At 28.3% G+C, this 13,314-nt stretch overlaps 3 protein-coding genes across 3 annotated transcripts; 1 reads left to right on the plus strand and 2 right to left on the minus strand.

Moving 5' to 3' along the window:
• Window positions 1-54: 54 nt before the first annotated feature.
• On the minus strand, window positions 55-5,038 carry LOC724890 (laccase-1). Its single transcript, XM_026440144.1, has 11 exons — window positions 4,528-5,038; window positions 3,888-3,961; window positions 3,320-3,609; window positions 2,452-2,662; window positions 2,060-2,337; window positions 1,859-1,982; window positions 1,564-1,787; window positions 1,287-1,473; window positions 983-1,195; window positions 660-878; window positions 55-502 (listed from the first exon to the last, which is right to left on the minus strand). Exons 2-11 carry the CDS (start codon window positions 3,952-3,954, stop codon window positions 132-134), a joined length of 2,184 nt encoding a protein of 727 aa, XP_026295929.1. The 5' UTR covers window positions 3,955-3,961; window positions 4,528-5,038; the 3' UTR covers window positions 55-131.
• A 2,258-nt stretch (window positions 5,039-7,296) lies between these two features.
• LOC724923 (SAC3 domain-containing protein 1) lies at window positions 7,297-9,673 on the plus strand. Its single transcript, XM_026440145.1, has 7 exons — window positions 7,297-7,488; window positions 7,904-8,095; window positions 8,163-8,324; window positions 8,383-8,622; window positions 9,028-9,168; window positions 9,260-9,449; window positions 9,561-9,673. Exons 1-7 carry the CDS (start codon window positions 7,430-7,432, stop codon window positions 9,636-9,638), a joined length of 1,062 nt encoding a protein of 353 aa, XP_026295930.1. The 5' UTR covers window positions 7,297-7,429; the 3' UTR covers window positions 9,639-9,673.
• LOC413520 (mediator of RNA polymerase II transcription subunit 4) lies at window positions 9,533-11,022 on the minus strand. Its single transcript, XM_396963.7, has 4 exons — window positions 10,820-11,022; window positions 10,322-10,728; window positions 10,143-10,262; window positions 9,533-10,059 (listed from the first exon to the last, which is right to left on the minus strand). Exons 1-4 carry the CDS (start codon window positions 10,888-10,890, stop codon window positions 9,890-9,892), a joined length of 768 nt encoding a protein of 255 aa, XP_396963.2. The 5' UTR covers window positions 10,891-11,022; the 3' UTR covers window positions 9,533-9,889.
• Between the last annotated feature and the right edge of the window lie 2,292 nt (window positions 11,023-13,314).

Below are 13,314 nucleotides of genomic sequence, written 5' to 3' on the forward strand. Positions count from 1 at the left end.
AAATATTTTTTGCAATTATTTCGTAATTAATTTAAAATAATCATAAGATTAATATCTTATGTAAAACAAGATGTCATTTATTACTAGTTGTAACAAAAAGATTAATAAATTTTTACGAACTATTTCTTTTTCTATATAAATGTATAGATTATAACTATAAAAGAATAAAAAGAAACTAGAAAATACGGAACAACTGAAATAGCCGAAGATGATATTTGCAATGTTCTTAATACTTCTGGCAACACTTTTATGAATTGTTTTATACTATTTTCAGTAATTTCATCTGTTGTAACATTTGAAGTTTCTATTATAGATTTTTTCGTAGTGTTTGACAAAACGTTCAAAGAACTTGATTTAAATTGTATATCTTCAGGCTGCCAATTACCGCACAAAGGAAAATTACGTGGTACTGGTAACATATCTTTATGTTCGCCAACTTTAAAGATTAACGACATTCCAACTTCTGCATGAAATTCAATGTGACAGTGAAACAACCAGTAGCCTGAGAGAATATAAAAGTGAAAAAGATAAAATTCTTAGATATTTCACGTTTTAAACAAAAGAGGAAAAAAAAGAAAAAGAAGAAAAAATGAAAACAAATATCAAACAAATCAGATATTTAATATATATCCCCTATCGATAAGACATTTTATACATACCTGGATTATTGGCATGAAATCGTACAACGGTATAACCACCGTCCGGTACCGTTACCGTGTCTTTTAACGGAGCGTGGTCAAGATTTCGTCGTATCGCCCCTTTTTTATCCAACGCCTTTACTTTGTCAACAGTGACATTTTCACCGATTCTTTCCATTGCGATCACGCGAAATTGATAACCATGAAGATGAAACGGATGATTCGCATCGTAAGCGAAACCTAAGGAATAAAGGTATTCGATTAGACAATATAGGTTAATTTCGATTTAAACACCATATTACGTGCGCGTATAATATAAAAACATAAAATAATCACAAACAAACCTTCATCCACCAAAATTATTTCCACTACGCTATCAAGATTTACTCGAAGTACATGAGTGCAAGCACAATAATCTTGGACACAACCTTGTACGGTACTTGAATTACAAAATTGATCCGAATCGATGAAATCCCTTTGAGATAACAAAGGCATCGGTGGCAATTTCATCGAAATATGATTTAACTGGGGAGTAAGTACTTGTTTTGTATTCTTTACTGAAAATTATTAAATATATACATCGAATATACATAAAAGAAGTAGTAATATGTATGTATATATAGTATATACGTAGACAGTATCCATTACCTTGATTAAATCCATATAGCTTTCCGCGATGGAAATGTGGATTATCTTTCTTGTAAAAATCATAGGATACGTAAAATTGGTAATCAGGATCCGCGGTATTTGATTTATCATTTTTATCCATGGCTTTTAACAAAGGTATACTGATACTATTATTGGTTTCCGTACCTTCGTTTAAAGCGTTTATACGCTGAAATAAAGAAAGATATATAATATATATGACGTACTTCTATTACATTCTATAATCCAACTAATCAACAAAATTTTGAGATTATGATACCTGACCATCTGTCGAATAGTTCGATTTATATTCGTATCCGACTAATCCATTTGGATCCTTGTTTGTCGCGCCTTCGTATCGTAGTATAGCAACTTGATATGCTTTAGTAAATCTTTCGTCGCAATCCATTAATCCGCGGAATCGTATCCAAAAGTTATCTATATTTTGACTCGTCTCAACAACGAAATCGAATCTTTCGCCAGCGTAACTTACCAATGATTCCGCTATAATTGTAAACAAAATTTTTACTTTTTCCCAATAATTTTTCCGCGTCACTCTATCTCGCGATAATTACCTTCCACAGCTTCGATATCGCGTCCGTCCGAGCTAATTACACGCATAGTATGATTATCGATCGATATTTCTATCGGGCAATTGAGAAATTCAGCGTTAACGAGTCTAAATCTATATCTGGTATTCTGTAAAAATATAAAAAAAGGAATGATATAATATCATTTTTCTAAATAAAAATTTTATATATATATATTTCGTTTACCTGTTTAACCGTAAAGATCGCGGTCGGCATTATAGCGGATATATTGTTTCCGTTTCGATTAATCGTGAAACGGCCTAAACCGTTAATCAATATATTAGGCGGTTTGTTATCTCCGCCTGCGTAATGATGATTCAAGAATTTATCGATTCCTAATTCATGGGTCCAATCCGAGATCTGGATAATGTGTTCGTCTATGTCGTACAAATCTTTGTGCCAATTCGCTTTTGGAGGTGTGCGTACGATTAACGGACCGAACACTCCATCGCCCCGTTGAAAGCCTGTATACAAGAATGGATTGCGGAATCGATTCAAGATCATTGTGTCGCGTCGCGTTAGAAACGTCACGTTGAATAATTACTGAAGAGAGATATTTTTCTTCCCTTCTTTTCTACCTGAATGAGAATGCCAGAAATGCGTGCCCGCCTCCGTGGCAATGAAATCATAACGGAAAGTCGAACCTGGCAAAATTGGGCATTGGGATACGTAAGGAACGCCGTCCATGTAAGGAGTTTTAACATGATGTTGGCCATGCCAATGCATCGTCGTGCTCTCAGAGTGCAATAAATTTATTACATCGACCGTTATCCTGTCACCTTGACACACCTATAACCGAGTATAATTTATTCGTCGGCAAATTGATTTCAGAATAGATTCTAGTTTAGTTATATATGAATAATCGTATATGAAGTATCGCGGAAATCGCGAATTTTTATGTAACGCATCATTACAAATGATGATGCTTAAAAAGTACGATGAAAAAAATAAATTAATCAATATGCAAATAACATTTTTAAACGATTGTAAAAATATTGATGCGTAATTATGATGAATTGAATATATAACCGTGTAAATAATTGCAGGTTTTTCTGTATTATATTTCATATATTATATTTCAATAATATCATGTGTATTAAATAATTATGCAAAATAAATTCGAAAGAACAGGAAAAAGAAAGAAAAAAAAAATGTATTTATACATTTTAGATAAAAACGACGAATAATGAAATAGCATTCAATTTTTAATGATGTTAAATTTTTATGTATAAAATAAAAAAAATAAATAAATAACACAGTAAAATAATTTCTTTCAAAAACTTGAAGATATAAAAATTGTCTATACTTATTTCTTCAATTAACTTCAATTTTCAATAATAATTTTATCGACAATGCCGCTTTCGATCGATTTTTCTTATTATACACACATACATATATATATTATATACATTACATATATTATATATATATGTATATTATATATACCTCAATAGCTGGTCCAGGCATTTGACGGTTAACAACTAAAATCGATCGTTCGATACCATCTGCTGGAATGCAATGTTTACGAAAACAATCCGTAACGTTGAACGGACAATCGTAACACGCTTTGCTCATTGTGTGATAAGCCTCTAACCTAAATATATAATGGCATTGCATAGGCGGTGCTTCGTCTACGCAATTACGTCTACAAGGATGTTTCGTCCAGTCCAATTCATCAGCTGTCTCTGGATCGATACTTCCAATTTCAAAGTCATTGTGCACGGTTATAACGGTTTCTAAGGAGACAAAGAATTATCCAGATAATATTAAGAAGTAGTACCTACTGTTATTCATCGCGCGTTTATTACAAAACGTGGAAAAAAATTTTCAAAATTTTTAATTACAAAGTGCAAAATTTAGATTTCCTTCCCATTTTTGTATATATATATATATATATATATATATATATATATATATATATATATATATATATATATATATATATATATATATATATATATATACACACATCGATATGTTTGCTTTTTCTCTTTATTTTCATTTTCACACTCACCTGACAGACAACTGTGAAGCAGCAAAAAGAATTCTAACAAATACAAATTCATCTTCCGACGCATCATTTTCAATCTGTAAATGTATAAAGCTGTGAAATATTAACGAGTAACATAAAATGATAAAAGGCTGCGTAATTCACGGTTAATCACTATTGATGCACTTTATTAGGCAAAGAAAATTATATGTACAAACATCGTGAGAGGGAAGAAGAGAGAGAAATTGCAATCGAGCAAGTGAAATTGACGACGAAAATAGAGGGGGAGGGGGAGGGGGAGGGGAGGGGAGGGAGGGGAGGGGAGGGAGGGAGGGAGAGGGGGAGGGAAAAAGAAAAGATGCGATGACTTTTATTTTACTTTATCTAATCTGAGATATCATATAATTTGTGACATAGAATTTGGCCGAACGAACACGGGATGAATTAAATGATGTTTCACATTTTCCACTAGAAGAAATAGGTACGAAAACGAAAATAATAATCATTGATGACATACGAATAATAATGACGCATACATTGAAAGCAATAAATGAGCGTGTTGTGTATTAATTAATTTATTGTTAATTTTTTTCTCACAATAATTTGCTTATGTAATAACAATTAATTGTTATTTATTATTTTTTTTTATATTTCACAAACTTACACTAAAATTCCTTGAGAAGTGTCGATCGAAAATTTCTCTATTCCAAAAAGATCTTACGAACTTTTACGAATCCTCCTCTTTTTTCATTCTCTTGTTGCAAAAAAGATTCACACGAATCGACATGATATTATTTCGATATTTTTCACCGAGAAAGCCGGGAACGAAAAGTAAGATTGATCATAGAAAATATATAAATAAAACGGATTTTTATTATTGATTTTTTACTATTACTTTCGATTTTGTACTTTTCGGTTCGATATTCGTGCGTGATTTTCGTGTTCACGAACAAACCGGTGTTGTGTGCGGTGTGTGTAAAATCGACGATGTTTTAAGAAAGACTGGATCAATGCAACGATGTTCGTTTCTCTATACAAGGATTTCCTGGAGGTCATGTGTACCCCACGAATTGCCGTCGGTCCTCTTACTTTACCCGCTTAACTATAGCCTATAGCGCGATGCAAATAACGTCAAGTACGGTTTCGTACTATTTCCTCTTATAATCGTTCTTCCCCCGTGAACAAGTGAATCGCGGGAAATTCCATTTGATGCATGCCAAAGGAATATATACATATACACGTATATACATAATGATAAATAATGGATCGAATTTCCTCTTATTATTATATATGACGTATATATCTATGAATTTTAAATATGAAAGAGAATCGGGCAGCGTACAGAATTAAGCGTATATATTGAAACAACGGATGGATGATTTTTTTCTTTTTTTTAATCTCTATCATAACAATTGAATTACGTAAATCTGTCTATCTGTTGTATCTTATCTCTATTCTTATATTCATTTATTAAAAAAATATTTCGACATTCCAAAAAAAATTATCTCGCTCTCATCTCGTTCTTTCGTCAGACAATGAGAATTTGTATCTCGGATCCATTGGGATGAATGTAAATAACACGAATGGTAAATAAAACGAAAAGAGCGTACTTTGCATTTTTTCGTTGCAATTGTTTTTTACATAACACGTACGATATGAGAATATAAAAAAATATAAATACGCTCGAGGAAACGTGCCCATTTCGTTTCGCGTTAAATATTTCCAACCAAAAAACCAATGAACGTTACCAATGTATTTTTTGGAATTGTAATTTTAATTTTAAAATATTTAAATATATATATATATCTAATTCGTATATTTTATCGGCAAATCTGTTTTTTTTAAAATCATTCGATAGAATGATAGATTCTATCTCTCTATCGGAATGTAATTGTTCATTTGTATAATTGCCCGTATCATTGTTATTTCGTTATAATAATTTGAAATAATGACTTTCTACGTATTATACATGTAAATATAATCTTAGAATCTGGTTTTAAATTTAGATTTTAACATTTTTTTCGAAGAATTTTATAATTAAACTTAAATAAGCGTCACGGTTTTCCTATAAAAAATCACACGTATAATCGTGCATAATCGCACGTGTGACGTATTAATCATTTTATTCCTTCTCAATCTTTTTCTTTCGCGTGTATAAAAATAATAACAATAATGACCTAATAATAATAATAAGAAGAAGAATGATAACAATGATTATATGATAATTATAATAATTATTGTAATAACACGTTTAAAATTTTTTTTTATTATTCTTGAGAAATTTAAAATTAGTAACTCTATATGAAAATACGATATTAATAATAATATACGTATGAATATTAATATTATCGTGTATTTATTATTTATTTTTATATTTTGAATCGAAAAAAATGATTTTTTTCTTTATATGTTTTAAATAAATTAAAAAGTATATTTTAATTAAACTAAGAAGCAAGAATTAGAGAATAATATATCCGAAGATGGTGATTGAATAATGTGAAATTTTTTCGATATATATCTTACGCAATTATTACATTATATGGAAGGAATTCAGAAGAAAGTCGCATTAAAAACGGAAAATGAATTGTTTCATTGGAAGCAAATTATGGAGAAAGTTCTCGATAAAGATCATTTATCATAATTCAAGAATATATAAATATGTATAGAAATAGTATCTCGATATCATTTTATAACGGTTTTTCTCGCTTAACGTAAATTTTAAATAGATTCGACATCACCGAATATTAATATATCAAATAATATTTTTGTTAATTAAAAAAATTTAATGTTATATTTATATTGATTTCTGCTGTGCGTTAAAAAGTTATTTATTAAATTGCGAAATTGTGAAATTCGAAGATTAAATAAAAAAATGAAAAAAATAACATATAGAAGATGAAGAAAGAGAAGAGAAAGTTTACGCAAGAACGTTAACCTTCGTGTAATAACGGTGATGTTGACGAAATGACTACGCAATGTAGCAGGTGTATCGTGTGTAATCCAAGCAAGGACATATATGAATTCTCTTTCTCTCGATCTTTATCAATTTGTTTTAATTTTATTATTAAGAATGCAAATAAGTGACTTTCTTATTTCGAAATAAAAAAAATCTATTATCTTTAAAAGAACTTTTATTATTTCAATTATGTTTATAATTAAAAATATCTTAAGCAAATTAAATCATAAATAATATTTTAATTTATACGTTAATTTAATTCAGAACGTGATATATATATATATACATATTATATGTGCTTAATCATATATTGCTTTAAAAAGTGTATGTTTATGTGATAATGTATAATATATATATGTATATTTCACTTTCTTAGAGAACATAAACATCTATGAAAATAGAATTCATTTTTATTGCTTATTTATAAAAAGCATTTTTAAATTATTATTATCAAATTGTGAATGTGTTAGAAAATATGTATATGTATTTATATTATGTGTGCATAAAATTAATCAAACGACAAACGACATAACCTTTTTTTGTAATACGTCAATACGAAATTTAAATATCATAATTGCAATTAGTATTGAGTAAAGTGATTTTCTTCGATATGACCGAATTTATACAAGGAACATGTTTATTAATGTGTCCAGATAAAGAACGTTTTATGTAAGTACATAATTGCATATATATATCGATATAAAAGACAATTTCTTTTTATCATGTTTTTCGAATGATATTACAATCAATATTGAAATTATAATTCAATAATCACAATTGAAATTAAACCAAATTTAAGTGAGAATTTTTATAATTATTTATAATTATATGAAAATAAAATTTTATAATAATTTATAATAAATATTTTTTTTATATTTATTTTCTTTTTAATATTTTTATGCTTGAATAAATATAAATTACAAATGAATTTATATATTTATAAATATATAAATAAATATAAATAATTGAAATATTTTGAAACGCATAATATTCATATATCAGATCTATATACAATTATTTTATTTGTGCTGTGTATATTATATTATGATAAAGATATTTCAAAAATTCATGTATACATGTATAGCAGAGAGAAAGAAGGTTTATTACATAAATTTGAGATCGATGAAACTGCAAAAGGAACAAAATTGCCGAAAGCGGATCCAAAAAAAACTATAAAATGTTTTAGTCGTCCAGCAGCAGGATTAATAATGACTGATATGAAACAATTACGTCCGGCACCAGTATTATTGTCGACAATTAAATATTTATTTACTAAGTATGCATACGATTGAAATTGTACGAAATATATATTATAAATTTTAATATATGCATGCTCATTTTAGGATAGCTACGCGAACAGATGTAGATTGGATAATAATATACGATTTTATCTTTGATCGTTTGAGATCTATTAGACAAGACGCTGCGATTCAAAGGATCGATGTTTCTATGAACATTCGATTACTGGAACCTATAGTTCGATTTTTGGTTTATTCCGCGCAAAGGTATAAAATTATGTAAAATTACAGTGTTAACATAATAAATGTAGAAAAATAATTACAGATTATGCGAACGAAGTATTTCTGAATTTAATGCAAAAATCAATGATCAACATCTCATCGAATGTATAACGCGTTTATTAATCTTATATGATGAATCCGAAAATTCTTCAGTTATTGAAAAAGATATGAAAAAATTAACATTGAACAATGATCGTCAACAAATGGAAGCATTATACATTCTTTTGCACATGGGTAATACAGAATCCTTAATGAGAGCATTACAACTTCCTCTTTATTTACGGTATGCACACAAAATCAATCATTCATATATTTAATAATAGAATGCATAGAATGTTTCAGGATAGGTGATAGCAAGCAAAGAATGATATAAAGATATTAATTATAATTAGAAAAAATATATAATTAGAAAAAAAAATAAAAATTTTTTTGTTTTCAAAAATTGACTAATTTCCAATTAGAAATAAGTTTTAGCCGTATTTTATTAAAAATTAAATAATTTTATTTGTATCTGAAAATTTTTTTTTCAGTTACTTTGATTTAATTAAAACGAAATCTTAAATATTAATTTTTTTTTTCGTTTCATTTTTAAATGTAAAATTATTTTTTGTCCACACTATACCATTCCTTAAATATCCTATACATATATCTATATATCAATGATTCTTTTTGTTGTTATTTTTTATAGGAAATCTCCAGATGTGCAATTGTCAATAAAAATATCATTTGCTTGGTATTTAAAAAATTATGTACGTGTTTGTCATTTAATTCAACAATTATCTCCATTACTTATTTGCGCAGCCATGATTAGTATACAAAAATTAAGAAGGTATGCATATATGTTTGAATTTTAATTAGTGAAATGAATTATATATGATATAATATGTTTAATTTTAATATATAATTAAAAAATGTTTCAGAATGGCATTGAAAATCATGAGTTCAGGATACAATAGTAAAATTTTCACTTTTCCAGGACTTAAATTGCAACAAATTTTATTATATAAAGAGATAGACAAAATCCGAATAGATTGTGAGTTATTTGGACTTGTATTTACCAATCAGAATATTTTATTTCAAAAAGCGAATTTCAAAGATGAAATTAAATTGGTAAGTAATAGAATTTCATCAAGAATTAAATTTCAAAATGTTATCCAATACATAATTTTCAATGATATAAAAAAGAAAAAAACTTTTATGTTATTCTGTATACTATTTCAGGCACATCCAGAAATGTACTACGCGCATCATTATTTACATAGTCTTTTACCACAAATTTTACTTGAATCCATGTATTGAACATATAAAAAATACAATGCATTTAGATTCTTAAATCTTTGTGATTTTTTTTATGTATTAATAGATATACAAATGACCAAATGTCCAATGATAAGATAATGAAGATATAGTAATTTATATTATTTAGTATCTTGATATAGAATTATTTGATGAAAATTATACATGTAATTGAAATGAATTTTTGATGGATGGTTCTGTTATGAAAAATTTTGAATTATAAAATTTACTTGAATTTCATAAAAAAAGAATGTTCATTGTGAATCACTAGATGAACTACTCGAAGAATCTGTTGACATAACTTCAACATCTTCTGTTTCTTGTTTATGGGTATTCATAACACCACTCCCTTGTCCACTCATAGACATATGAATTTCACCCGATGAATGCCATGCAAATTGATTTGCTTGTGATGCAGGTGGTTCTAAAACAATCATTATTTCATTATATGAAATATAAAATTTAAATATAGAGATACATGTATATAATAGATTTTTACAAACGTACCGCCTACTGGATGTCCAGCTCTATGTAAATCTGAGGATAATCCAGGATGAGTACCTGGCATCTGACCATTTAAAGGAAGATCACTTAATCGTCCAAGATATCCCAATCTCATTTCAATATCTGTGATAATAAGGATAATCATCATAGTTTGCAAAAAAACAAAAACATAGAAAGATTACCAGTGGGATAAGGTCTCCTAGGATCCCCTTGTTGCCAGGTAAGGGGAGCACATATGGCATTCGATGCGCTTATTCTATGTGCATATTTAATTAATTCTTCAGATGGTACAGGTCTTTTATTAGCACGAGCAATAGATTGTAATTTTTGTTTAGCTTGATAAATTGCAGTTGCTAAAATTTGCTCTGCTTCCTTCAATTGTCGCTGTAATTGTTGAATATCTTGATCTTGTCTTTCAACTTCAGCTTTTAAAGCTTCCATTTTCAGGTTAATTTTTGCTTGTTCAGCTGCTCGTTTTAAAATTGTTTTCAATTCATTGTCTTTGGCAATTAACAATTCTGTTAATTGAGCATATTCTTCATTCGACAGTTTCAATGGTTTTTGAGCTATCGTATTTTCTATCATTTCTCTAAGATAATAAGATTAACAGTGAAATAACAAAATTAAAAATAATAATTTAAACATGCCAATCTTATATTTATAATTTATTCGAACCATACTTTGCTATCAATTCAATGTCATCGACGATAGATAATAAAACTTCTCTCGTACTTTTACCAGATGATGCCATGTTATTCTATGTTTTCAAATCACAAAAAAATTACAATTAAAATTCTCCGCGCCAGAATCGTAGAACTATATTAACATTGTATGTGGTAATTGTATTGAGTTAAGATAGCAATTTCCGCTAGACGGCACTGTTTCATATAAGAGTGCATTCTAACAAGTTTCTTAATCAATGAAAGGTAGGTATATCTAGGGAAAAAATAAAATCCCGCTTTATTTGATTTCAAAAATTAATGAAAAATTTATTTTCATATATAATTTTAATTTTTTATAATATAATATTTTTGTTAATATAATATAATATTCTAATTTATATTCTTGTGAAATTTAATCTTTATAGAAAAATTATAAATATATCGTTATAAAATAAAATATTAATCTAAAGTAAAGTAAAAAATGTTACAAAAATAGAAATTTTAAATTTATTTTACGATAATATAATACAAAATAATACAAAATAAGATTTGCTTTGGAATAAAGAAAAAAATGTATTGTAAAACATTACAATAAATAGAAAAATCGAAAATTGTAAGTAAATATAGATAAAGAGAGATAAATACGAAAAGATAAAAATAAGATAAAAATTGGCTTTCAACGCCATCTCTCGAGTACTCTTGGAAAATTGTTTTTCATACTCGAAAGATGACGCTGAGTCTTAATCTATTACTTTACACTTTACACATTATACTCTTTTATACTGCTTTCGAAGAGATGTCTTGAGCATTCGAGAGATGACGTTGAAAATCATTTCTTATTTTTTTTTTTTAGTTTTTGCCATCCTTATCTATATTAGTTTCATTTAGGTAGAGATGGCGCTGATTCCACAATTTTTAACCTATCTGTTCTTTTCTCGTTATATGTTTTCCTTATATATTTTCCTCTATATTTGTTCTGCAAACTTTATAGACTTAAAAAAAGGTTTTCACATCTGACTTATTTTATTATCTTCTTTTCACCTGATCTATTGATTAAAAATCTTACTAGATAAAATTAATATTGATTCTATTTATTTAATTCAATTTAATTTTTATATATTTGAATTCTTATATGACATTGGAATACATATAAACTTTTTTATGTATCTATGCGTCAGAAATATCATAATATATATCTGTCATTTGTTCATTATTTTGATGTTTCCAAAAATATCTCATTTTAAATAAATATCCTACATGCTATATATTAAGAAATTAAATTAATACAGTATAAAGAGATTAATTAAGCACATATATTAATAGAAAATTTGCAAATAAGATTATCCATGAGCATATCACATGTGTTCAATTAGAACAAAAATAAAATTGATTTCATTCGTGTGATTGGCCTAATTTCTTAATGTGCTCAAATTATCTCGTTGAATCGATGTGTTAAGATTCTGCTACAAAGTATTATTGAATCACGTGGAAAGGAAATGTGCTGTAATTGACATAAGATTGAAACATGAATCGTTTATATGAAACTACGAAAACAAATCTGCCAATGATGTTATCATGTCAACGTGACTTTATGTGAAACGAAAAAATTTTGCAAAAGAGAGCCGATCAGACTTAATTAGAAAATTGGATCGAGAATAAAAATATACATTATAAAAAAAACGTTATATAAGAAAATTTATTTTAACATTATTTTTATCGGTTATGAAACTACGTAAGAAAGTATGTGTACGTATATACATATTTATATGTATAGATTCACAATGAATGAATGAATCCATTCAAATTCAATTCGCTTAAAGAACGTTTCTGTTTGATCATCATTACGTTTACACGTTATGACGCGTATATTATACACGTGTAATACGATATACGTGTACAAATTTGTAATATCACAATACTATTCGTTATTCCTATCCTTCTTTTCCCCGATTTTTCGATATTTTCTCGCTGGATAAGATCGTGAGAAATGGCATTTTATTCTATTCGAGCAAATGAACGAAGCAAGAGACAGAATTTCATAGCGATACGGTAAGGAGGTCGTTGCTCGATCGTTTAGCCGTTTTAAGGCCGTCGTGGAACACATGCAAAAACATGCGAATTGTAACACGTACACGGTTACCTGGCCCGATTGATCGAGGATGATCAGAGAGATACACGGTGTATTATTCCGATGATCGAAACCGAGAATCGTTGTTGAAAAAGAAAAAAAAAAAAAACTTACAATCTGGAAATGAATTTTTTTTTTTTTTTCGAAATAATGGCTTGAATCAATGGCTTGCGTTTACTCTATCTGGAAACTCGGGGTACAGTTACTGGCTATGTTAGGCGAGGCTGCCGTGTGTTAAACGCAAGTGCAAGTGGGTTAATGGTGAAGTCCAGGTGAGAAAGAAAAAAGTACGAAAGTGACCGATACGTGGATACGTGCGTATGTTGCGCCGCGCACGTTTCGCAGTAGGGGACAGATACTATGACAGTTGATGTTGACGAATGTT

Source organism: Apis mellifera, linkage group LG4, assembly GCF_003254395.2.
Source record: "Apis mellifera strain DH4 linkage group LG4, Amel_HAv3.1, whole genome shotgun sequence".
In the NCBI taxonomy this organism is placed as follows: Eukaryota; Metazoa; Arthropoda; class Insecta; order Hymenoptera; family Apidae; genus Apis; species Apis mellifera.

Excerpts from the sequence above, each read along its gene's own strand:
- LOC724923 (XM_026440145.1), top strand. The coding sequence starts at position 7,430 with ATGACCGAATTTATACAAGGAACATGTTTATTAATGTGTCCAGATAAA. Across the intron at positions 7,489-7,903 it reads CCAGATAAAGAACGTTTTAT|CAGAGAGAAAGAAGGTTTAT; the intron begins GTAAGTACATAA and ends ATACATGTATAG. Across the intron at positions 9,450-9,560 it reads TCAAAGATGAAATTAAATTG|GCACATCCAGAAATGTACTA; the intron begins GTAAGTAATAGA and ends ATACTATTTCAG.
- LOC724890 (XM_026440144.1), bottom strand. The coding sequence starts at position 3,954 with ATGATGCGTCGGAAGATGAATTTGTATTTGTTAGAATTCTTTTTGCTG. Across the intron at positions 3,610-3,887 it reads GCTTCACAGTTGTCTGTCAG|AAACCGTTATAACCGTGCAC; the intron begins GTGAGTGTGAAA and ends TTGTCTCCTTAG. Across the intron at positions 1,196-1,286 it reads GCTATATGGATTTAATCAAG|TAAAGAATACAAAACAAGTA; the intron begins GTAATGGATACT and ends AATAATTTTCAG.
- LOC413520 (XM_396963.7), bottom strand. The coding sequence starts at position 10,890 with ATGGCATCATCTGGTAAAAGTACGAGAGAAGTTTTATTATCTATCGTC. Across the intron at positions 10,729-10,819 it reads GACATTGAATTGATAGCAAA|AGAAATGATAGAAAATACGA; the intron begins GTATGGTTCGAA and ends TTATTATCTTAG. Across the intron at positions 10,263-10,321 it reads TAGGAGACCTTATCCCACTG|ATATTGAAATGAGATTGGGA; the intron begins GTAATCTTTCTA and ends TTATTATCACAG.